This window comes from Lepidochelys kempii, chromosome 22 (assembly GCF_965140285.1).
Source record: "Lepidochelys kempii isolate rLepKem1 chromosome 22, rLepKem1.hap1, whole genome shotgun sequence".
Lineage (NCBI taxonomy): Eukaryota > Metazoa > Chordata > Testudines > Cheloniidae > Lepidochelys > Lepidochelys kempii.
Genome location: NC_136401.1, coordinates 22,420,524 through 22,446,313, shown reverse-complemented (window position 1 = coordinate 22,446,313; position 25,790 = coordinate 22,420,524). Strand labels below are relative to the sequence as shown.

Below are 25,790 nucleotides of genomic sequence, written 5' to 3'. Positions count from 1 at the left end.
ATAACTTTGGATATTATTAACATAAGAAAGCGATCCTGTTGGTTTTTAAGAGTGTGATTTTGAGATTTTTCCTTTAAATCAAGATATGGAATTGGCCCTTCAAAAGTAAATATGTTCCTGATATGTTGCCTGAAAACAGTCCATCTTTGGAAGGCTGTGAATGGTGGTACTTCAAAAAGGAGAGAAACAAGAAAAGGGGATGCTGCAGTTAGTAGTAAGTAACACGCCCCCATCATGTCTTCCCAGCACTGTCAAAAGGCGGGTTGTTGTCAGACTCCTGATCTGGCTGCCTTAGAAACGCTTTGAAAAAAATTAAGGCAGGAAGATGAACAACTCTACAAAAATGCCAACCTTCCTTTTTACAATTAAGCTGCTTTATCCCCCATCCTTTCTGCCCCGGGGTCTCCCTCCAAGCCCAGGTGCAGCTGGGGGCGGTGAAAGGGAGAAGGGTTGAACAGGATTTGTGTGAGCACGCTTGTGGCACCAACAGCAGGGCACACAGGAGGCGGCTGGTTGTTGACATCTTTCCCTTTCTGTTTCAGTCAAGCGCAGTTCAGAGCATCCTTCCCGCCCCCTCCCCAGCCCCCAGCAGCTGTTGTTCACGTTCCCCAATCCTACCTATTTAAATCCCTTTGCTCATTCAATCCTAAAGAAAACAAATGTAGAAACTCTAACGTCTAGACATATCAGAAGAGGCATTTATCTGAAAAACTGTCTTTTTAGAAGGAAAGGAATAAAGATTCAGCATCAGACATGGACCTCCATCGCCTACTGTTTATAAAGGGGGACGGGGCAAGTTCCTTTTTACCCATCCTCTCCTGATCAAGGGAAGGGAAAGAGCAGATGTGGTTTCCCCCCCCCCTCACTTTCTCACAACACAGAAGGAAGAGTAAATGTCATTTATCAGCCCTACCTGCTCATGATGGGGGGAAGCTTTTTACCCACATCCTTCTGCGGCTACTGATGGTGGGGAGCACACGCTCTTCACCCACCCTCACCCCTCCCTCCTATCCTTCCTCCCCTGAGAGGCAGTTGCTAGGGCGCCTTCCTCCTCCAGAAGGATGATGGAGAAAGAACCGAGGAAGAGGATCAATAACAAAATGTCTGAGTTGGGGGGAAGCAATCTCTCCGCGGGGGAGGCGGGCTGCTCTTTGCCCCCGAGTAGGGCCGGTGGGGAGTGTCTGCTCAGCCTGGGGACGGGATGGGAGCATATCTCCTTCTCTACCAAACGCTGCTGCGGCTGCTGCCACATCCCCTCCATCTCCCCCCTCCACCTCAGGGGAGCAGGGCCTGTCCCCGGCTGCGGAGGGGGGCCAGTGCCGGCCCAGAGGAGGATGCGTGGGGGGGCGGCTCACCTGCGCCGTGGCTGCGCTGTGCGCCACGCGCGGGGCGGAGGGCGGGCTGCCCCCCGGCGGGCAGAGGGGCCGTGCCCGCCGGCAGCGGGGCAGCAGCAGGCCGGACCCCACGGGGTGCGGTGCGGTGCCCGGGGAAGCGGCTCGCGGGCCGGGGCCGGGGCCGGGGCCGCGGCCGCTCCGCCCGCTGGGTGTGCGCACGGAAGGGGTGTGCCCTCCGGCCCAGGGCGGAGCGGGAGATGCTCTCCGGGGCCGGCAGCCCCTGGCTCAGCCTCCCGGAGCCCAGCGCGGGGCTCCGCCGGGCGCGAGGCCGGGCTCTCCCCTGCCCCGGCCCGTCCTTACCTCTCCGCTGCCCGCCTCGGACCCGCAGGCCGCCCGGAACCGCCGCAGGTTGATGCCGATGGCGGCCGAGACCTGCAGCGCCGCATCGAAGCCGGGTCCGACGCCGGCCGCGGGGCCCCCGGGGCCGCCGGAGCCCGGCACTGCCCCGCCTCCCCCGCTTCCCGCCGCCCCGCCGGAGCCCGGGCCCCCCAGCTCCGCATCGCCCGCCCCGGCCTGAGGCGGCGGCTCCGGGGCCCGTAGGTTCCGCACGGCCGGGACGCGGAGGCGGGACCCCCCCAGCCCCCGGCGGCCCCAGCCGCCGCTGCCGGGCCGGGCAGGGAAGCGCCACCGACCGCTGTGCGCCATCTTTACTGTGAGGCGACGAGCCAGAGAGCGGGGCCGGGCTGAGCCCTGGGGCCTGGATACCCCGCGCGCGCCGGTAGGGGCGCTGCATGCAGCCGCGGCAATACAGGGTGCGGGGCTCCGCCGTGGCGTGGCCCGGGCAGCTGGATAATTCATACGCCGCCCATCGACACCCAGCATAAGGCGAGCCGGCAGCCAGGGCACGGGCGACCCCAGAGCGCGGCGCCGGGGCCTGGATGCGGCGGAACGCTGCCATAGCGGCGCCGTCCAACTCCCAGCCCCGCGCGGGCCCGGCAGCGGGGCCCGGGGCCCTGCCTGCTGCATAACCCGGCGGCGGGGCCGTGCAGCACCGGGGCCAACCCTGGGGCGGAGGGGCCCGGGACTCGGCCTGGCCCCGGCACGCACGGAGCGCGGCGAGAGGGCCCCCCCTTCCCGGCCCCCCGGCCGGAGCCCCCCCGCCCGAGACGCCCCCCCGCCCTGCCAGGCTGGACCCCCGTCTACTGCTAGCCCCCCGGCCAGAGACCCCCCACCGCCCTGCCAGGCTGGACCCCCCTCAACCGCCAGCCCCCCGGCCAGAGACCCCCCGCCCGAGACCCCCCCCCGCCCTGCCAGGCTGGACCCCCGTCTACTGCTAGGCCCCCGGCCAGAGACCCCCACCACCGCCCTGCCAGGCTGGACCCCCGTCTACTGCTAGCCCCCCCGCCCGAGACCCCCACCACCACTCTGCTAGGCTGGACCCCCCTCAACCGCCAGCCCCCCGGCCAGAGACCCCCCGCCCGAGACCCCCCACCGCCCTGCCAGGCTGGACCCCCGTCTACTGCTAGCCCCCCGGCCAGAGACCCCCCGCCCGAGACCCCCCCCCGCCCTGCCAGGCTGGACCCCCGTCTACTGCTAGCCCCCCCGCCCTGCCAGGCTGGACCCCCGTCTACTGCTAGGCCCCCGGCCAGAGACCCCCACCACCGCCCTGCCAGGCTGGACCCCCGTCTACTGCTAGCCCCCCCGCCCGAGACCCCCCACCGCCCTGCCAGGCTGGACCCCCGTCTACTGCTAGCCCCCCGGCCAGAGACCCCCCACCGCCCTGCCAGGCTGGACCCCCGTCTACTGCTAGCCCCCCCGCCCGAGACCCCCACCACCGCCCTGCCAGGCTGGACCCCCCTCAACCGCCAGCCCCCCGGCCAGAGACCCCCCGCCCGAGACCCCCCACCGCCCTGCCAGGCTGGACCCCCGTCTACTGCTAGCCCCCCGGCCAGAGACCCCCCGCCCGAGACCCCCCACCGCCCTGCCAGGCTGGACCCCCGTCTACTGCTAGCCCCCCCGCCCGAGACCCCCACCACCGCCCTGCCAGGCTGGACCCCCCTCAACTGCCAGCCCCCTGGCCAGAGACCCCCCGCCCGAGACCCCCCACCGCCCTGCCAGGCTGGACCCCCGTCTACTGCTAGCCCCCCCGCCCGAGACCCCCACCACCGCCCTGCCAGGCTGGACCCCCCTCAACCGCCAGCCCCCCGGCCAGAGACCCCCCGCCCGAGACCCCCCACCGCCCTGCCAGGCTGGACCCCCGTCTACTGCTAGCCCCCCAGCCCAGAGCCCCCCACCACCACTCTGCTAGGCTGGACCCCCCTCAACTGCCAGCCCCCCGGCCAGAGACCCCCCGCCCGAGACCCCCCACCGCCCTGCCAGGCTGGACCCCCATCTACTGCTAGCCCCCCCGCCCAGAGCCCCCCACCACCACCACTCTGCTAGGCTGGACCCCCCTCTACTGCCAGCCCCCTGCCCAAGACCCCCCACCACCCTGGCAGGCTGGACCCCCCTCTACCGCCACCCCCCCACCACCCTGCCAGTCTGGACCCCCCGGCTAGAGGCCCCCTACCCTGCCAGCCCCCAGGGCAAAACACCCTCCCCCCCAGCCAGAGCTCCCTCTGTCTGGCCAGGCTGGACCCCCCCCCCCTTTACCGCCAGCCCTCCCAGCCAGGGCGCCCCTGCAAGCCCAGACTCCCCTGTACTGCCAGCCCTCCCAGCCAGGACCCCCCTCACCCTCTACCTGTCCTGCCAGCCCCCCTTGCCAGAGCCCCCTGCCAGTCCACCAGTTCTGCCAGCCTGGCTGCCCCCACCCAGCCAGCTCCCTTAGCCAGAGTCCCCCGCCTGAAGCCCCCCCCTTACCCTGCTAAGCTGGACCCCTCCTCTACTGCCAGCCCCCCAGGCAGAGGCCCCCCCTGAAAGCCCAGTCCCCCCTGTACTGACAGCCCCCTCCAGCCAGGACCCCCCATACACTGACAGCCCCCCAGCCAGAGCCCCCTGACAGCCCAGAACCCCCCTGTACTGACAGCCCCCACAGCCAGCCCCCTCCCCATACACTGACATCCCCCACAGCCAAGACCCTCAGGCACTGCCAGCTCTCCCAGTCAGGACTGCTCCTCCAGATAGCACCCCCCCTTCACTGTCAGCCCCCCAAATACACTGACAACCCTCCCTTCAGTGACAGGCCTCCTCCTCTTACATAGGACCCCCAATACACTGACACTTCCCCCCATAAAAGGACAGCTCCCCAATACACTGTCAGCTCCTGTACAGTCAGGAACCCCAAATAAACTACCAGCTCCTCAGCCAGGATCCACACACACCTAGCCATAGCTGGATCACATATCCCATACACACCCAGCACTTCTCTGTCCCGTCCCATCCCTGCCAAGCACCAGCAGGCCCCCACCCCAAGCCCCGTAACTGGAATGGCCCCCCCAGTCTCCCCTCCCTGACTGCTCTATTTGGCGTAGGGAGCAACTGCCTGGTGACAGAGTCACAATTCCATTCCCTTCTACACAAAGACACAGAGAAAGTTAACTCAATACAATTCTTTTAGTGCATCCACTTCAGAAAAAAGGAATACAGGCATCCTACTGATGAGATCCCCAGGCAGCAAAGGCTTCCCAGATGGACAGAGAGAGATGCACACAATCTGATGGGGATGGAGCTCACAAGAGTCATCATCTTGGGAGACTTCAAAGTCCACATGGACCACAACTCTGATACAACAATCCTAAGCCTCCTTACCCAGACCTTTTCCCTTCAAGTTCTCACAGGGAATCTCTCCAGACCAACCCACGCAGCCAGCCACACCCTGGATTGGAGCATCCAGCTGGCTGTCAATATCAGACTCATTCTGGGCAGAACTTTCCTCCTACAGGTGGCTTCCTTCCTACTGGAAGCCAAGAAGAAACCACCACCATGGAGCAAGCCTGAAAACTTGCAGCAACTGACAAATTCTAAAACCTACTTACAGAAAATTCTACCCAACCAAGATGAACAAGAATTAATGAAACACCACAACCCTGCCCTGACTACTGCAATGTGTCTGTCTCCCACACAGATCACATGTGTGAGACACAGAGAACTTCCATAGGAGCTGGACCCAGACCATGCAACTCAATCCCCCAAGAACCCACATGGGCCTCACCATGTCCAGAGCTAAATACAGAATGAACACACGTGCCTTTTTTTTTTTCCTAATGAAAATTGAGATTCTGGAGCATGTCAGCTTCCAAAACAAATGTACTGGTTCAGTGAACCTCTGGGACACTTAGATTCCTCCCCTGTTCTTCACTGGCTGAAAGCTTCTCTCTCATACTTCTCAAATGCCCCTTATTTTAGAGAACATCACTAATTTTAGTCCCCAAGATGCCTGTACTTCACATACATTTAGCATCCCCTTCAGACATAAAGAATCCTGAAACTGAGGCTACAGAAAATGTCACACTAAAGGAAGGCATCTTGCAGTATGTTCTATTTCACGAATGAATAATCTTTCTCTCTCTTATTTTGAGTTTTTGTCATGCACTGCATTCCACAGATGGACATCAGCAGGTGGGGAAGTAACCTCCTTTTCTGTGCCCTCCACAGCTGCTTATGTCTGTGCTGCTTCTATCCCAGTATCTTGTCTTTTAACAGTGGCCAGTGCCAGATGCTTCGGGGTAATGAACAGAACAGGGCAATTATTGAGCGATCTGTCATCCTGCCCAGCTTCTGGCAGTCAGAGGTTAGGGACACCCAAAGCATGGGGTTGCGTCCCTGACCATCCTGAAACTGATGGGAAGCTTCCCACCAAATCTGTTTTTGCCCCTGTTCACAGCATTCACTCCAAGAGTTCCTTTTCCACCCAGTAATACCCCATCTATTTTGCTCTGCCTGTGTAGCCCCCTCCGCCATGTTCTGATTTACCCATTGGAAATCCCTAAGTCAGATTTTTAACCTCCTGTCCCCCACATCTGTTTGCCCCATGTGGACCCCTGGCCTGTTCAGCTCCCTGGTGCCCACCAATCCATTTCCCCCAGTCTGTTTTGTCCCCTTATGCTTCCATGGTATATTTTAATGCCCCCTGCCCCTTTCAGTCCTCTTCTCTCCGACTTCAGGTGCCGCAGCAGCTGCCCTCCTCTTAGCTCAGGCTCAACTGCCAGCAGAATCCATTCTCTTCACTCCCTCCACCCTGCCCCAGTGAGCTGTCTGAGGCCAAGCCAAGCCCACATCCCAGTATCCCTCCTCTTGCTGAAATGCCAGCTCCCAGAGCAAAGGGAAGCAGGGCAGGGGTAGTTGCAAAAACTGTGAACTGCTCCAGTCTTTACAAACTCAATATGGCCATGAAGGGAACATTCCCAGTCTTTGGAGGGAAGATCCCTGAGCAGGTTACAAGACAACTTTGGTGCTACTTGGAATCTGTTGTGTCGTCGTCCCCCCTCCCCCCCACCGACGCCCCTTCAACCGAGGGGAGCAGGGCCTGCCTGCACAGCCAGGTCTCTGGAGAGCAGCAATTGATGACTGCATCCCCAGCCGCGCTGCACCACTCCCTGCCCATCTGCTGCTGCCCACGCACCTGTTTTTCCTCCTGGTGTGCTTTCCTTTCTCTTTACAACCCTCCCAGCGCCGAGGTCCCAGAGCCCCACCTCCTAAGCCCTCACTGGACGCTGCATTTTCAGCTCGAAGGGAAAGCAGCCATAAGAACCACGCATGACATTGCCGCTGGCCCCCACAGGTGGGCAGAGGGTGAGCCTGAGGGTCAGCTCTGGCTCCCAGGGTAGGGGAGTTCAGCCATAATATTTATTACCAATGTGGGGTTTTCACTCTGGACAGGCTTGCAGTTGAAACATAAATCAATTGCCCATGTCTCCTGCTCCTTACCATGTGGCTGCACTGAGAGGAAGTATGATCTGGTGGCTAAGGCACTAGAATGGAACTCAGGATATTGGGGGGGAAAGAGGGGTTCAATTCCGAGCTCTGCCACTGACTCCCTGGGTGACCTTGGGCAAATTCATTAATATGTGTCTCTGTTCCCCATCTGTAAAATAAGGATACTTCTATCAAACACCTCCATTAAAACATTGAGAATGCAAAGTCAAGCTGTGGATCTAAAGGTCCAAACCCTGTTGATGACTCAAGTTGTGGGTCAATATTGTTCCACATGAGAGAATTTATTATTTTTGAGTTTGTTTTTTAAAATTGGTAAGTTACATCCAAAACTCCAAGTTAAAAGAATGCTAAGGTTGTAAAGTCAAGCACTTAGAAGTTAGGAAAAGCCAAGGTACAACCTTAATTCAGCCCCTTTATGTGTATGCCTCATGATACAGTCTTAACCATGAGACCGCCCTTTCTCTTCTTGCAATCCCCTGCTTCATTCACTACATACCTTCCAACTTCTGCAACACATGAGGCAGCGGTCCTAGTATAGACAACAGTCTCCTTCACTACATAACCCTGATTCATCCTCCAAAGCAGAACCAACCTGTGCATTGAACGAGGCAGGAATCCTATGGAAAAATAGAACGTGATCATACAATTAAAAACTGTTAAGAAATTCTAACAAGTGGAAATATATTGACCTCCAACTCAGGTGATCAGCAGGGTTCACACCTTTATATCCACAGCACAGACCTCCACTACGTTAGCCAATGCAGTAAGGATAGCATGTGTACAGTTATCCATGTGGACCGGCCACTAAAGGGTGATGAGACACACTTTGCCAGTAGGTTTCATAGCTATCTACTAACAGAAAATAAAAGTAGAGATTCAGGATGCTTGACTTCAATTCCCGGTTTTGGAGGGAGTGTTCTCTGTTGGATATAGACCTTTCTGACCCTGTGCACCCATTAACTATCTAATTCACTTGGCACCAATTGTGCTGTTTGTTTACTTTTTATACTTAATTCAACTTGAACAGTTAAAATAGCCTAGACTCTGATCAGTTTCTCTTTCTGTTCTCTTGCACTAGCACAGAACTCTCTGGTTGCAAATTCTGCAGAGGAAGTCTGGCTAAAGTAGCAAGAACTTTATTCTTGGAAGAAAAACAAACAACAAAAAACAGTAAGTAACCAATCAAAAGTACTTTGACCTGACTGAAGAACAGTCATTCTAAGATTTCACTCCCAAAAATCACAGTCTACCTGCTGCCAACTCGCAGTTTATCTGTCATGGAAGAATTGGTTTGATATCCAATTCAGATGTCCTATCGGGACATGTTTCCTCAAAAATACAGTACAACACCTGATGTAACATATTCTCAGTAACGAGCTCCCTCTCTGAGCCTTGGCTTCTGATCTGAGAAGCACACTTTGTTTTAGGAATGCTGCAGGAGATGGTTTTAATTAATTAAAACAGCAATTTGTTGGGATTTAAACTATTAGAGATACCATTAATATTAATTTTAAAAAGAAAACCTAAAGTCTGAACATAATGTACTGTGTTTCCCTAAAGCATCATTGTCAAATCAAGGAGAAGGTGGATGAGAAGGGAGAAAAGTCATTAACCAAACACTAATATCTGCAGTGGTAGCAAAGAGAACACAGAATAGCTGGCCCAGCCCATTTTGAGTTTGTAGGCATGTCATCCATTTATTTCACACTTGTCATGCTGCAGGAGTCCTGCTTTGGGAGCATTATTAGGATGGTTTTTCATTAAAACTTTTTTATACAGACTTTTTTTTTTTTAAGTCCATTAAAATAGATTGCACCCTGAATGGGGTGGAATGCTGCCAGGTCCTCTCAGCCACTTCGCTAGTCAAGTCTAATCTCCTGTCCTAAAATGAAGTGAGTTTGGCAGCCTCTGCAACATGGCATTTATGTGCTATTTACGTCACAAACCCTGTTTGTGTCAAACTTGTCTGAGCCTGAGTAACTTCTCATCCATGGACAGAGCAGTAAATGTAGGTGGGGATTAACAGCATAGATAGGTCAACTACAGTGGAAGCCTGAGTTAATTATAACAAGAGGTTTGGTGATTTACCTTCAGGAAGTAGCTCTTTTACCCCACGGCTAGTGCACTTGTTTTGGAAGTCAAGATCACAATTGTAATCCCAAACAGGACTTCTTTCTCTAATTAATTAGTGGTGCTGCAGCCCATCATTAAGTAGTCTGACAATTTCCCTTCACAGATAGGTACTGTGTGACAAGGGAGATACATAATTGCTAGAGATATCTTCCTGTTCTAGGGTACCTATACTGCCACTCAAAGGAGAAAGAGGGTCAATTCCTTCCCACAATATAATAATAGTATCAAACATTCATCAAGGATCTTTCATACCAATTAACCTCAAAGCACTTTGCAAACTCATTCTACACAACCATATACAGGATTCACCTGGTTCTCAAGTGACATAGTCTTACCTGGTAGGATGTTTAACAGCACATGGCAATGCTACAGAACAGTGTAGGATAGGAAGCAAAATAATAATAAAAAAAATCCTTGCATCCAAATGAAGTTGCACGTTTCCCCATCAAGTCTGAATTCAGTAGAACAAGTTTTCCAAACCCCCATTCTTGGATTACCTGGAGGAATTGGAATAGAATGGGAGGATCTGCAGCCTTATGCTTGGATGTTGACTCATCCCATTAACAAAGAAGTTAGAGTGCTGAGTAAAGCTGCTGGTACAGCATGGTTAACTACATTAGGCCACTGGAAATGCAGGAGTGAATCTCTGGTCAGATAGAACTGGAGCAAAGACAAGAAGACCCTTCAGGAAAGCCTATGAACAGCCAAGCTTGGGGTGAGATTTGTATTCTGTTGCTGTTGAACCAATGAAGCCAAACCCCAGGAACTTACACTTGACCCTATGCAGCCTGCACAGGCTTTATTGTGGAGGGGGAAGAACAGTACTTACTGAGACCTACACTAAACAGAGCATCATACTTCAATGCTGTCTCAAATTAGATGCCTCCCTTTGTGAAAAGGGCCATCTCCTCAGCAGGCAGAGGGAAAAATAGAACAGGCACTTATTAGCAAGGGAAGAGGGAGGTGCAGTCAACAACTGCCAGCTACAAAATGGTTACTTTGGTCAACATCTGCTTGGCGTTGCCAGATTTAAAGGGCCAACTCCGAGCCGGACATGCTGGGAGAAAAGTTCATATAAAAGAGCAAGTGTGTGTGTGGAAGAGAGTTAGTAGATTCTAGATAGCCTCTAAAGAAAGTACTGTATGTGCAGGTCACAGCTATACTATGGTCTTCTGAAGAAAGTTTGGAGCTTAGTAGATGTATAATTTGGTGTCACTGCCTCTTGTTCATAATGAGGTTAGTCTCTCTGTGTAGTAATTGGAAGCGGAATGGGGGAACAGATCATAGATCTATTACCAATTGCTTGCTAAACTCAGAGCAGAGGATACTGAGGGCTAGTATTAGGTTAGATGCAAATGTCTGGCTTTAAAAATACACTAACTTTAATGTCTCTCATTAAAGACTGGGGGTGAGGCCCTGACTTACTTTCCTGCTTGTCACAAACTTGGGAAAGTCATTCAATCTCTCTTTGCCTCTGTTTCCCCAGCTATAAAATGGAGGTGACTGACCTACCTTGCAAGGGGGTTGGGAGGCTCAATTACTTAGCATTCATGAAAGGCAGAGAGTACCCACTTGATTTCTGTGACACGCTGTGTTCTCGGGGGTCAGTTGCCAAAGGGGGAGTTTGCCTAGAAAATGGTGGACATTGACACTTGTGATGGCCCTTCTCTCCATTTGCTTATGCCAGGCTGCATTTGAGGCTTGTGGCTGGATCTACTGTTCATTTTGTGCAGAGAATTTATTTAAAAAAAGGCACAATTACTTTCAAACAAAATCCAGGTTGAAAGCGATTGAGAAGAGCACGTCTTTCTTTGTGTGAGTTTGACTAGTTACCTTTTATGTTCTTATGGAGGCAAATCTACCTGCCTTGCCTCCTGCAAGGGCCCTATTTGTTAGGGGATACCGAAGCCAAGCTGCTGAGGGACATCGTGACCTACCAAAGGCTGACAAAACAGTAAGTGTTCTAAGCAAGACTTCTCCAAGAGACAAACCCACTGGCACTGTAAGGGGCAGGTAGGAAGTATGCCCTCTAGTGGTAGCTCTCAGCTTCATGCTTGTACAACTGAATTCATTTTAGAGACTAACAAATTTATTTGGGCATAAGCTTTCGTGGGCTAGAACCCATTTCATCAGACAAAGTGGGTTCTAGCCCACGAAAGCTTATGCCCAAATAAATTTGTTAGTCTCTAAGGTGCCACGAGGACTCCTCGTTGTTTTTGCTGATACAGACTAACATGGCTGCTGCTCTGAAACCTGAATTCATTTTGAGAACTAAACATAAACAGGGACCAGATATTCTCTCTCATGTATATTTCAATTGCCCAGGCAGTTTGTGCCAACAAGATTTTCCTTTCCGGCAGCTGCATCCCCAAGGGCCTCTGCTTCATATATAAACATCTGGGGATTTATTTTGTATAGAAAATGCTTCACAATGAAGTTGTATCAAATACAAATAAATTGAAATAGGAAGCCAACTGAGCATGGCATAGTGCATGGGGAGATGATCCCTTTAAAGCCCTTGAATAGAACCAGTGAGGAAAAGGCTGGAAGGGTCCCTGTTAAAAGGAGGAAGAATAGCAGCATCCTGCATATAGAAAATGACATTAGCAAAGGTATTCAGCTAGGAAGCTCTAGAGAAAAATATAGCATTAATAATAGAGACATTTCTCATAGTACCCTCACGCTGAGAGTGTGTTGCAAAAGTAAGCTACAAACAGAGACCATTTCCTCCCACCACTGAAATGCAACCACCTCTGGGGTGGAATCAATCAGCTGTTTAGCAGTGCCCAACAACTCTCTACACCAGCTCTAGTGCAAGAAGTAGAGTCTTGTATTCACTTAAACTTGGAGGGAGGCAGTGTGTAATTCTATGAATTAAAATTTAGCCAGGATAACAACCCTCTGCTTGCAAAAGAAATACTGGGATCTTTAGTAACCACAAACTGCCAAGATCTCAGCTTAATTCTCATCTATAAGACAGCACTTCCAGTAGCACAGCATGCCAACACCAAGCTGAAGCATAAACTTCAACACTGTCAAGAAAGAGCCCCCCTTCTGAGTCACTTATCCCACTTCTCACAGCACAGCTTGTATGTATCCCACCCAAATAGCAATGGAGCCTAATGCTTCTTAACTTGTGTTGGGTCCTGTCACATTTCACAAATTGGTATAGGCATGCTGTGGAAGAAAAGATTAATGCCTTCTCTTTCCAGATGAAATGCCTCATAGTTGAAATTAGAGAGACAAAATGGGTGAGGTAATATCTTTTATTGGAACAACTTCTGTTGGAGAGAGAGGCAGGCTTTCCAGCCACACAGAGCTCTTCTTTAAGTCTAGTGTCATTGTTAACTATTATCAGTGTGCACTTAACACTGGTTTCAGCTGCAGCTCTCATGCTGACTCAATGCCCTCTTTCTGTCCCTGATTCTGTTAAACAGCCTGGATAAAGGACTTTGCCCTAAAATGTGGGCAGGCATTTGTACTTCACTCCCCCTTTAAAGTCATTTCAGAAAAGTGGGAATAGCTATAAACCTCTGCTGCCATGTGCACTGCAGAGCTAGGGCTGCTGTTTCCTTGTGGGAGGCAGGGAAGGGGATGACATCAGGCAGCAGCAGAAATGCAGGGTCTGTTGGGAAACGAGTAAGGATTTTAATATGCAGGGAACAGTTCAAAGCTGTGCTCAGGTGTTTTAATTAACCATGAATGCTATGGCAGAGGAGGCAGTAGAAGCCAGCAGCATCTCATTCATTGGTTTGGTTAAAAGTCAGAAGCTAACGTTTCTCAAAGATCCATCTAAGGTAGCCTAGGAAAAATCTGAGCAGAAAATGATGCGACACTACACTAACCACAGCTTATCTGCAGGCTCCAGCCATCCAGCACAGACCCTGCCCTCTAGCCCAAGGTTATACAGCAACAAACTTCTCCACTCCTAGAAGCAGGGACGAGGATACCAGAGGTGGCTCAGGATTTTCCATCCATGCTTAGTCTGTCTCCCATTCTGCAGATGGTGCACAGCAGTCTCCTTGCTTGCTGGGAGGGTGGGTTATTGCTCTTATCAGCCATGAAAGCCACTCTGAGTCAGCTACTGAGAGACATTGGGGGTGACGTAATTCCACACACTGTCATTCTCCAGACAGCTGGGAACTGAGTCCCTAAGCCTCTCTGCAGCCCAAACTCCTCCCATAGGAGTCTACTGCTAGACTTGCCCATCACTGGTCCCAGTTGTGAATGATTGGTTCAACAGCTTTTGGGGTGTCTTACAGAAGCCGCCTAGCCTTCAGAGAGGAGAAATGCTCCTGGGTCCTAGTGCAGATGGAGTTCCCTACTGGCACTTCTTGTCTATTCCCTCCAGTGCAACCATACAGAAGGCTATTCTCAGAGTCCTGGCTAGGACTGCCTGTGAGGATGGCAGTAACACTCTTAAATCTACACAGCTGTTAAAAAGGCTCTCAATAGCTTATATAAAATAATCACTTAATCTTTCTCTGGCTCACTTTCCTTTTCCCCTCTGTAACATGGGGATACTGCTACTTCCTCTCTTACCCATTTAGATTGTGAACTTTGGTCAGGGACTGTCTCTTACTCAGTGTTTGTACAGCACACAGCACAATGGGCTTTAATCAGGTGGGGTAATATAAATTAATATCTGTCACTGAGATACACAGCACACCCAATAGTTTGGGCCAGGAAGCAAAAAATTACTTCAAATAAGGAAAATTAGGCAGAAGAGACAGATTCTATGCTGCAACCTTCAGGAGGCACAAACCAGGAGCTGGGCCAAAGGTGACTAAGTCACCTTTATGCCACCCATAACCTGATCTTGAGAGGCCAACTTGTTCCCCAGTGTAATTTAGAGTATCTTACCCCCAACTGCCAGCTGCTCTAAGCCACTGAAAAGATTAATGGTCAAGCACTCCATCCACACAGCAGGAATGGCACAAAGCCACATGCAGCAACTTGTCTACATCCCTAGAGCAGCATGAAGGGCACTTAATAGGGGACTGAATCGGTCCCAGAATTTTCAGCAGAACCCCGGGGTTAAAAAAACAAGCACATCTTTTTAGTGTGTGATGCCTAGCATAGAGGCCCAGTCTCCATTTGGGCCTCTAGTTGCTACAGCAATACTATTAATACATTTTTAATGGCCACAGCTAATTAGGGTCACAGTTGTATCTGTCATCAGAAAGTGGCAGCAGACTCTGCTTGTGCCCCAACCCAGTAATCCATCAGAAGGAAGAGCACCACCAGGATGCAGCTGGCGTTAGTTCTCCACAAAAGCTTATGCTCAAATAAATAAAGCTATTACCAGCAGGAGAGTGGGGTGGGGGGAGAGAAAACCTTCTGTAGTGGTAAACACCTATTTTTTCATGGTTTGTATGTATTACATCTTCTGTATTTTCCACCGTGTGCATCCGATGAAGTGAGCTGTAGCTCACGAAAGCTTATGCTCAAATAAATTGGTTAGTCTCTAAGGTGCCACAAGTCCTCCTTTGCTTAGTTCTTCAAAGATTACTCCAAGATTGCCCAAGGAAGCGGTGACAAAAGCACTCCATTGTTTTACCTACTCTTGTTTTGAAAGCAGTGCCCAAGGTCAGCCAGACACCAGTAAAGATTCGTTAACTGTGGCTTATGAGCAAGACATTTTTGCTCCATAAGAAAACGTCAGCATCTCTCCTGCTTAGTACTTGGTAGGGTTGCCTGTTCCATAATCAGAGCTGTATATGGTGAGCCTGCTATTTGTATTATGCTTTCCAAGTGTGAAAGGCACACTTCTGAAGTCCTGGCATGTGATGAATAAAGCTTTCAATGGCTCATGTTACAGAGAATAACAGAATGCTCTCTCTTGCTGGTGTCTCAGCTTATTCCATCAAGCCTGAACTGCACCAGATGGTGAGGTATCCTACCTTTTGGCTCAGGAATTCTTCATGTTAATATGAATGCATTTAATGTGAGGCTTACTCAGTAGTTACAGACATAAAGGTGCCTGGGCCCCATGCGCCCATCTCTAGAGAACAGGGGCAGGAATAGTGTAAGAGCAGCCTTGGTAAGGAGTCTGGTATTGGTATCCCCTCTGAAGCAAGTTAGTTACCGGAAATGCAAAATATCAAATCAAAAGTGGAATGTGTGGTGGGTAAGTAGTGGCTACTACATCTTTGTGAAGGGGATCTGCTGAGATTGTCATTCACTGACTGGCAAATGTTAGACCACCTACTAGATACAAACTGGCTATTAGTATAAGAATAGCGTGGAGTACTTTGCTGTCAGTGTGGCAGAGCCGTCTCCATCCTCCTCCCCCTTCACCAGTAGCGAACCAGTGGCAAAAAAGTTGCTTCCTAGAACGGTCAAGACCCAGACCACTTCTGGTCATTTAAGATACCAAGGGACTTAAGACAAGGCTTGTTACCAGTGGTGTCCTGGCCTAATTCCAACACTTCCTGTTTCAAATGGATGTTGTCCCTTTCATCCAAAATGTTGATACAATAGAACAGCAGCAACTACACCCCATAACTGGCTACAGTTCAGGGGCAGGTGAAGTTAGGTATCGATTCAGAAAGCACAGTGAGGATGTTACACAATAAAGTGATAAGTGCAAGACTTCCCACTGAAAAAAGTTTTTTGACAAAGGCCTATGCTATTGCTCCAAAGACAAGAGTAATCTATGTATTAGCCTAGTATGCCAAGAGATTTCTAATGTCACACAGAGTAGCCGAGCCCAGAGTACCGGAAGCTCACCAAGCAGCTGAAAGCAAGACTCAGAAGATCACAGGGCAAGCCAAGAGAGGATTGTAGCAGATCATAATTCCCTATCAAAATAGCTAGCATAGATGTTTGACTCCAACTCACTAGCTTTTACTAGCTATGAAACAGCTAGCTTCCAGTACGTGTAATACCAAGTTTCACGGCAAGTATAGTGTTGTTGGATGCAGAGAAGAGAGCCCCTACTTTGTTTTCTTTAGCGATGAAGTAGTGGAAATTACATGCCCATTTCAGCAGAAGTTTGTTGGAAATTCAGTGCTTGTTCCCTCTGTCCTTGCTAATGAACTTTTGTGCTCATGGAGTTATTAGCAGTGTAAGCCAATATCTTCTATTTATGCACAGGTCAGGTGCTAAGCTCTAGAGCCAGCAAACTTAAGATGAATCATGTTTTTCTACCAATACTGTAACCTCACAGCCTAGAGATCCTGCTAAGGAACAGAAGCTATGCTTTGTTCTGTATCTTTACTTTGGAGGAGGCTGGATTTTGTCCAGTGAAGCCATGTATTAAATGAAGTTCTGATGGAGAGAAACACTTGTCACCATTAAGAAAAGGAGTACTAGTGGCCACTAGTACTAGGAGTACTAGAGCTGTAGCTCACGAAAGCTTATGTTCAGATAAATCGGTTAGTCTCTAAGGTGCCACCAGTCCTCCTTTTCTTTTTGTGAATACAGACTAACACGGCTGCTACTCTGAAACTTGTCACCATTCTATCTGACTAGCAGTCATGCCTGGTTGCAGAAGGCTTAACAGGTGATTTTAAGTTGAGCCACTACTAGTCTTGCTAAAAGAAGGAAAAGCAGCTGATTTGTTTTTTTAATAGAAACTCTATTTTCTATGGCAATATAAATAGTAAAGAATAAGTCCCATCAAACAGATAGTGCCGTTATCAAGCATTCTGCCTGATTTTAAAACAAGTAGGGAAAGGTACAGTTTGTAGAATTAACCATATGGGTTAGATCACACAGTGAGGAAGTTTTTGTACTTGTATCTCAGAAAGCCTCTCAGATGAACAGAGCAAGACTATTGATTATTGGATGACTTGTACCTATCGGGTTGTGAGGTAAGATTTCAGAGGCCTATTCGGATTACCATCTTTTTCCAGCTCTTTACGTATACCTGACATATTTTAACTTAGCCTGGTAGAATTAAAGAAAATGCTTTATACCGTTTGATAAATCTGGGGTGCCAAGTTGCTGTCTCATGGTTTAAAGCACTGGCTTCTACTGTTTCTGTAACATCTGCTGCTAAAACTGTCAGCATCAAAATAAAAAATGCAGCTTGTGTGATACATATCTGAGGATCACAATCCCCAGCTATAAACACTTTAGCAGACCAAACAAAAGGGTTTCATAGCCAGTAGACATTCCCAAGCACTAGTCCTAAATGACCAGAAAAAAAAAGTTTCAATCCAAGTTAACCTGGTATGGTAAAAGATGCACATTTTCAAGTGTTATGAAAGCAGCACAGGGGTATAACTATTTCCTTGTGTGTGGTAATGCTTGAAGAGGGATGGCCTCCACGCAGCTAGATACTAACTGATCCTTTCTGCACAGCTGGCAATGCTAACAGGATGGGGACAAGCTCACACTGTAAACACCACTAACAGAGACCACCACAACTCCACATCATTTCCTGGTTTTATTTTGTCAAATACTGTTACAGACTTAGGAGACAAAAAAGTGAAACATAAGACTACTAAAGATTAGTCTTCAAACATTGTATCCAATCAGGCTGCCTCTGCCTATGATCTCACCGATGTAAAACCACATCAGCACCTCTGTGGCCACCAAACCGTTCCTCAGAGCTTCCTGAAAGAAAGAAAGCCACAATTTAGAATGTTTGCTATTGCAGTAACGTCTCCCTTTGCTTTGTTAACCATACACAAAGTTTGGTTGTGATGGCAAGAAAGCCACCCATGTTAATGAGGTAGCATCTTTAGCTAAAGCAAAGAATGCTATTAACAATTTACTCTCCCCCACCCAAGCAATGATAGTACATACTAAAGTGTGCTCAAGTCTTACAGCTTAGCTGTCAGAGCCCTTCAAAGAGAATACTGTAAAGCATAAATACTGAAAAGACCATCCAAGTTTTAGTGCCAAGCAATACACTAGACCTATGAAATAGCTGTTCAGTACTGGTGGGCAGATCTGGTACCTATTGACATTTGAGTCACGTGAATGGATGTCGAAGAAAAGCCGGCTGCCAAAAAAACATCTATGCTCTACTAGAAGTGGTAGGATTAAGAAATGAAAAACTGTTACATTAAAAATGCTATTCAACACTTAACCTACAAATTCTCCAAGTGTTTCACTCCTTAATGACAACAGCTCTATTGGTTTTTAAGCTAGGATGCCAGTGGTTCAATAAGTTCCTGGAAAATATTATCCTGTACACAAAATACCTGCAGCTCTTAAACTGTATCTGCCAGACTCCAGAGAAACATGCAGCAGACATGCGATGCTTCAGGATCATAAGATCAGACCTCTGCTTTTTAGCTAATTCTGAAGCAGAGACGACCCATTTTTATTTAAAAAGTTATTTTGAAGACTGACACTATATAAATGAACAAGGTTTTCAAAATGCTGGAGGTAACTTCAGGAAGAGAGATTTAAATGTGAAGCGTTAAAGGGGCATCCATCAGAAGACCTGGACTCAGCAATTAAAGAACCAGATCAGCAGGTAATAAGTTCAGAGAACTAGTCTTCATTTTGCACTCCCATTCCTAAGGGAAAGAAGTCTATTACTGAATGACTTTACAGATCAAGAAGGGGGTATTCTAGTTGGAAAAGGGGCCTAGAAATTACTGGTTTGTTGGACCTTGCTTTATTATTTATATTGTAGAAGCGCCTGGAGGCTAACCCCATTATGCAATACAAGAACAAGGGGACATTCAATGAAACTGAAAAGCAGCAAGTTAAAAAACTAATTGAGACAGAGCTATTTACATGGGTGACATGAATATTCAAATTTGTAACAGATATTTGCAAGAGTTGGGAAGGGAATAAGGCGCTATCTAAAAACTAAGAGTTAGAAGGCAACTTTCCATGGGACAGGTTATCACATAGCTACCCAACTCTAGGTTTTTGCACCTTCCTCTTAAGTATCTAGTACTTGTCGCCATCAGTGACAGGATCCTGGACTAGGAGAACTACTGGTCTGATCCAGCCTGTCAATGCCCACATTCCTATTAAGGACAGAATATTTTAGGGGGGAAAAAAATGGATCTATGAGCCAAACCCAAAAGAGAGTTACAGCCCTTAGCACAGGGATTCTCAAACTGGGGGTCGGGACCCCTTAGGGGGTCACGAGGTTATTACATGGGGGGGTCGCGCGCTGTCAGCTTCCACCCCAAATCCTGCTTTGCCTCCAGCATTTATAACGGTGTTAGATATATAAACAAGTGTTTTTAATTTATAAGGGGGGGTCCACACTCAGAGGCTTACTATGTGAAAGGGGTCACCAGTACAATAGTTTGAGAACCACTGCCTTAGCAGGAACAGAACATAGCCCCACCCCTCCTCTTTGCACTGTAGAAGGTAGCAGTGTTTTAAAACTAGCCTTAAGCTTTTGGTTGTTATTGCAAAGGTCAAGCAGCAATTCCAAACTAGTCAATTATCCAATATCCCTTCATACCACACTACATGCTGGGCTGGCTATGTTGATATTTCTATTAGAAGTGTGACAGTGCATTCAGAAGTCCCTTTGACAATAAGGCAGCTGCCCACACCAAATGGAAAGATCAACAGCTGGCCATACTAAAATGTGTATAAAAACTCACTAGGGAAAAAGCCACCATGAGGCAGAAGTGATGTTTGTCCAGTCAAACTTCTTTTTTGTCACAGAATGAGCTCACTGAGAGCACAGGTTCAGCCTGGCTTTATCAACAACTTGTCTACCAAATTAACTGTTCTGTCCAAATAGCAAGCACAAGTCACTTTCTGGGCTGCTTTTTATGCTGCTAGATGTAGCCCAGCTAAAAATGTGTTAACCAGCATGGCTGGAGAAACCCCAGGGGAAACATGCTTCTGTTATTCACATCCGTTCTTATTTAGCCTTCAGTTACCTTGACTGTGAGCTGTGCGAGGTGACCAGACTGAAAGCTTTTGACCATAGCTTTCATGCTGTCAATGGCCTTGGGGATCTCAGCGGGGGTTGGAGGAACCAGCTCAACCCTGGCATAGTGCCAAAATGTGGCCAAACGAGGCCTGGAGTAAGTCACAGCAGCTGGAAGAGAAAAATACCAGGATGAATCCACTGGAGGCTAAAAGAAACAGATGTGTGGGCTGGACACAAATATTTATTCATGCATCACATTCATTTCCTGCTTTCACCAAACATGCACCCAGTCTCAAGAGTCAGAGCTGCTCCTTGGTAATGAGCATTTATTTAATTTTTAAAAATACAGCTCTAACCAACCATCCTGTGCTCTGGCTGCCTATTCCATTAATTAATTAATTAAAAGTCACAATATGAACATGAAGGACTGCCCATAAATATATCCACCACTGCCCAAACCCTCAAACTTAGAAAGGTGAAATAAGTGGATTTAGCAGCAGGCTCAGAAGGTTAACAGATCTGGACTCTGGCCAACCAGGTGTGGGATGATGATTTCAAATATCAAAGACTCCTCACAGAATACCCTGCCAGAAGCTCACTCATTTATACTGAGGAAGCTCCAGCTCAAGCACCTCTTCTGATCTCAACTGTGGCAGCACCTCACAAGGAGAGAGGCAGTCTCACAAGTAACCAGGTCCCAAACCTTTAAGGGTTTTTAGGTGAAAATGAACACCTGGCATTCCACTCCAAAGCTTACTGAAGCCAGGGGAGATTATTGGTCTAATGTGCTCTCAACATCCAAATCCACTTAAGCAGGCTGTATACAACATTAAAGGTACAGAACATGTGTATCACTAGGAACTCAGCCATTCAAGGAAGCCTGTATGAAAAAGTTTATCATGTGATGAACCCAGGTCAGTACCTAGTTCTACCAGCTGGTTGTGAATTGTCAGTCAATTAGCTACAAATTTAAGTTGCCAGATAATGATTAGAAAAAGAAGATAAATATCATCACTGTTCTTTGCCAGCAGAGTGTGTTATGGACTTTAACTAATAAAAATCTTCTAAGGGAACATTTTAGTTGCTCCTATTCTTAAGATGTCATGCCTCAACATTGGAAGCATGAATAATTAGATGTTAGAATTAAACTAGTCAAACCATTTTAATAAGAACGGCCATATCAGGTCACACCAATGGGCCATCTGGCCCCGTATCCTGTCTCCCGACAGTAACTAATGCCAAGTGCTTCAGAAGGAAAGAACTGAATAGGCAATCATCAAGTGATCCCTGTTGTCTACTCCCAGCTTCTGGCACTCAGAGGCCAGGGACACCCAGAGCATGAGGTTGCATCCCTGACCATCTTGGCTAACAGCCATTGATGGGCTTGTTGAAACAGGTTTTATTAAGCTTTTCCTAGTTAGGCAGCACAACTACCTCTCCCCAAAAGTTGCAGAAGTGGTAATATGAAAACAATGTTATTGTTTCAATCAATCAGAACTCCTGCAGCATTCTACACCTAAGACAATATCCCTGCATAGGCTGAGAGCATTTAAACACAAAAGAGTTTAACTACTGACAATTATGCTCTATATGGTGCAAAAGAATTAAAACATTAGGTAAACTTCAATCTATGTGGCCTGCAAACTACATCTCTCATACATGTCTCAGTACACACCCTCTCTCTCTACTATTAGAGTAATTAACACTGTGGTGGAAATTCTCCAGTCTCCATAATCACAGCTGAATGAAGTCTTTGCTCATGAAGGTAGATTCCATCTTTTGTTTTAGAATAAATGACCTTCAATTCAGCATATGTTTGATAAAATCAATATTTTTAAATTTACAAAAGCATTCTGAGTGCAATTGGATGCTTGTACATTAGTAATTCAAAGGGGGAAACCCACCCTCCAAATTAAACCCAGCATAAAGTGAAATTTTCAGAAAAAGAGACAGACACTCTGCACTGCACCCAAAAGACCAAAAATTCAGTCTGTTAGACCAACTGAGAAAGTGAATTCCAAAGTCAAGGGCCTTTGCTCCACTGAAAGCCCTTACACCAAATCCCATGCTTTCTTCAACTGCCAGGATAGTTGTTTTGCAGCACAATTTAGAGTATAGCCAAGGTCTTCAAACCTCAAAAGATGTTCAACCTAGAGTCTAGCCTATATAGTCTATGCCCTTTACCCTTCAACAGTTGAGGCATTTTCAGTTGTGGATATTGTGAAGTAGTTTGATACTACGCCAACAGAACCACTTATTTTAAACTCACAGAAGTAAAAGAAGTTTTGTTAATGACAACCTCATATTTAATACCCTTAATATTTCTTGGCCCTCAATAGGTCATGCCTTGTCTATTTTTGATTCTTCTTCAAGACACTTCATTTTGCTCTTAGAGATACTCTCCCCAGCTGGACAGGCAGATTGCAGTATTTTTAAATGAAAACCTATTACAGAGTAGACCATATATTTCATATGGAAAAGAATCCCAGATAATATAGGCAAAGCTGCATTGTAATTACAAAGCTCTCACTGGCTGAGATAGCTACAAGTGGAAAGACCCAAAAGTACAAGATAAAGTTGGTATCAAGACTAGCACAGAACAAAAAACAAGAGGAGGAACAGGCAGAATTCTTAAGAGCTGATACAGCTTGTTAGCAAAAACAAAGTTTATATATTTGCTATTAGCAACTCACTATCCTGATTCCCTATTTCATAGCTATCTGTCACATCCATTACGCTCACAGTCCACCACATCCTGCACCACACAGCATTTCCCTTATCACTACATCCTAACATCAAATATCGGAACCAAAGTTAGTGCACCCTGTACATCTCAATCTTTGTCTTTAAAGATACAGGTGTAGGAGCAGGGGAACAGCAGTTCTAATTTTGTTTTATACTGCTGCTCATCACCACAGTATTTGTGCACCTTACATGTAAAGCTGGTAATAGCAAAATCCATAGTAGACTTAATGGAATCACTGCCATGTCCCCCCCTTTTTTGGGGGAGGGGATTCTGATTGATTTTTAATTTTTTTTTGTTGTTAATTTACTGTTTTGGTTAAAATTGGTTTATTTCAGGTGGTTTGGGATTGGTTGGTTTCTTTTGGGTAGAAGGAGGATGTTGTGAGGATCCATCTTATGGTGGAAAGGCCTGATTTCAGAAAGTATTAAGCACTCACTCCTCTCAGACTTCAGTGAGATTTACAGGTGCTCAGTATATCTGGAAATATGGCTATTAAGCATCTGATCAATTGCCTCTAACCCCTTTCCCCATTACAACTGGAATGCCTTGACAGACATGGGCCTTACATTTAAAAGGCTCATAATAAGCTCGTTTTCTCTCCACCATTTTTGTTTACTTGCCCATGTGATAAAGTATTGAACTGGAAAAGGATACATGGACTCTACTGCATGACCTTTGAAAGTCACTTCATATCTGTACCTCAGTTTTATATCACTAAAATAGGAAAAATACCTTACTTTATAAAGCCCTCTGAGAAGTATTAATCTGAAGAGGAGTTATACTTAAAAAAAATTCTCTTTATCATAGATATAAACTGAAATTGGTCTATGGTTATTCTTCCCCACCCCTTAGCATTTAGTAACTACTTATTGCAAACTCAGATTTTGTCATCAATAAAATCCTGCAAAATCTTGTAATAGCCAAGTTTCTCGGTTGTTTAGTTTTCCCTTTTCACTGACACTGAACAACAGTATGACGTAGCCTTTCGCTGTAGCTCACGAAAGCTTGCGCTCAAATACATTGGTTAGTCTCTAAGGTGCCACAAGTCCTCCTGTTCTTTTAGCTACTTAGTGTTCACTTTAAGCTTTTCTTTTTTCTTAAGCTAAAAATATGCGGCTACAAGGTACAGAGAGAGAGTCACTTGGACAATGACAAAAACCCATTTCTTGCAACCGAAGAAAGTACAAGGAAGTAGAGGCCTCGACCCTCTGACACGGGTGGACCGATCCAGGGACAAAGGCCGTCCAGCCAAGCCTCCCACGGAGCCAACACCTGGCGATGCGCTCACAACTTAGACCGGGGTCGTGAATTATTTTGCCAAGTCCCAAATTTCTTGGCCAAGGTCCAGACCCCAGATAAACCGACCACAAAAGAAGATCATAATACGCACACGAGGTTTCAGAGACCGCCTGGCGGCCTGGCCCGGGCTCCCGCCCGCCGAGCTAGGCCGCTCCCCGCGCCCCGCGCCGAGGCCACACCGGGTCCCCCCGCACTGGGCGCGGCGGCCGCGTTCACACCGGACTAACCGGAGCAGCGAGCGCTCCCCGCGCGGAAGGGGCAGGGCAGGGCTGGCCAGGCCAGGCCGCTGCCGCCCGGCCCCGGCCCCGGCCCGCTCTCACCGCTCGCTAGCTGCGGGCCCTTGGTGACGACGCGCTGGATCAGCCTCTGGGCGGCCTGGGCCATGGCGGAACCGGCGGCAGCGGCCGAAGAAGGAGCCGGAGCCTGAATGTCACCTACAGCAGGACCCCCCAAGGCCCCCTGCGTCAGGGCTGCCCGGGCAGCGCCTAACGTCGCCGCCACTCGCTACGCCCCCAGACGGCCCGTACGCACTCCCAGCCCTGCGGGGAGGGGCGGCGGGGGGGGGGGGCAATCGTCATTTTCTTCCCCGTTCAGAGTCAACATTTTGATCAGGCGCCCGCCAAGGCCACCTATCGGCCATGAACGGCTGCTCACGCGCAACGTAAAGCTGGTCTCTTCAAGGGAGCCAAAGCGGCGCAGGCGCAGAAGCCTCCTGCAGAAGCTCCTGTGTCCCTGCCCACGTGCTGGCCCTAGCAGCCCTCTCGCTGCAGCCAGCAGGGTTTGGGCTGCCGGCCAGGCCAGCGAGCTAACGCCTGCGGCACGCGGTGCCCTTGGGGCAGCCCCCCCAGGCCGTGTTGCCAGCAGCGAGAAACCCCATGGAGAGGTTCGCACAGTTTGCAAGAAGCAAGTCATGCTGGTTACAGTTTTGGGATTAGCCTCCAAAACGCCAGGTTTCAGAGTAACAGCTGTGTTAGTCTGTATTCCAAAACGCTTGCCCCCTCTCAAGGGTACTTGAAAAATTTAAGAGTAAATCCTACCACTTTCATGATTTAGCACTCTCAGACTCCCCCATTTCTTCCCATTTGTGTTCTCAATGGCTCTAAGGCATTTGTAATGAACCTATCACTGCCTGAGCTAGGTAAACACTACACCATGTTTTGGTTTAGGAAAGAACAATTATAGCAAGTCTCAGTGACCATCTTGGTGAAGTCCTCTGAACTAGAAACCTGTTGCTGGGCTGGAGATAGAAAAATAAGGAATGATTTTTGTGGAGGCTGCCTTGTGCCTGTTGCCCTGGATAGCCATCCCTGTAGTACTCCCTCCCTCCCAGCAGAAAACCCCCTCTTCCCACAAGCTGAGTAGTAAGCCTACCTCATGCATAAATATAACTAACCAACACACACCTGCCCCTCAAGAATAAAACGTATATATTAAACTATTTATTTAGCCTCAAATTCTGGTAATCCTAGGTTTGCATGAGTGCATATACATATGACCCTCAGGGAAGGATCCTTATGTTTTAAGGTCTTATCTAGTAGGCTCATTTTAACTGATTCTTTAAGGTAACCTGCACAGTAAGCCCAAGCTTCAC

The 25,790-nt window shown here is 48.4% G+C and overlaps 2 protein-coding genes and 1 long non-coding RNA gene across 9 annotated transcripts in view; 1 reads left to right on the top strand and 2 right to left on the bottom strand.

Moving 5' to 3' along the window:
* Positions 1-2,070, bottom strand: part of KMT2A (lysine methyltransferase 2A) — an 83,684-nt gene extending 81,614 nt beyond the window's left edge. For all 6 annotated transcript variants that reach the window (XM_073320939.2, XM_073320942.2, XM_073320940.2 and 3 more), the window contains exon 1: positions 1,695-2,070. In XM_073320939.2, the coding sequence (XP_073177040.2) occupies positions 1,695-2,039 (345 nt within the window). In that variant the 5' untranslated portion in view covers positions 2,040-2,070. The remainder of the gene's footprint in view (positions 1-1,694) is intronic.
* LOC140901696 (uncharacterized) lies at positions 1,702-25,616 on the top strand. Of its 2 annotated transcripts, none has more exons than XR_012155932.2 (3): positions 1,702-2,146; positions 8,287-8,378; positions 24,003-25,616. It is a non-coding gene; the product is annotated as an uncharacterized LOC140901696 (long non-coding RNA). The 2 variants fall into 2 exon arrangements; XR_012155933.2 differs by lacking the exon at positions 1,702-2,146 and adding an exon at positions 6,649-7,064 and having other exon boundaries at positions 8,292-8,378.
* Positions 17,718-24,693, bottom strand: ATP5MG (ATP synthase membrane subunit g). The gene is made up of 3 exons (XM_073320963.2): positions 24,520-24,693; positions 20,162-20,322; positions 17,718-17,906 (listed from the first exon to the last, which is right to left on the bottom strand). The coding sequence occupies exons 1-3, from the start codon at positions 24,581-24,583 to the stop codon at positions 17,808-17,810; spliced, it is 324 nt and encodes a 107-aa protein (XP_073177064.1). The 5' UTR covers positions 24,584-24,693; the 3' UTR covers positions 17,718-17,807.
* Positions 25,617-25,790: the final 174 nt, after the last annotated feature.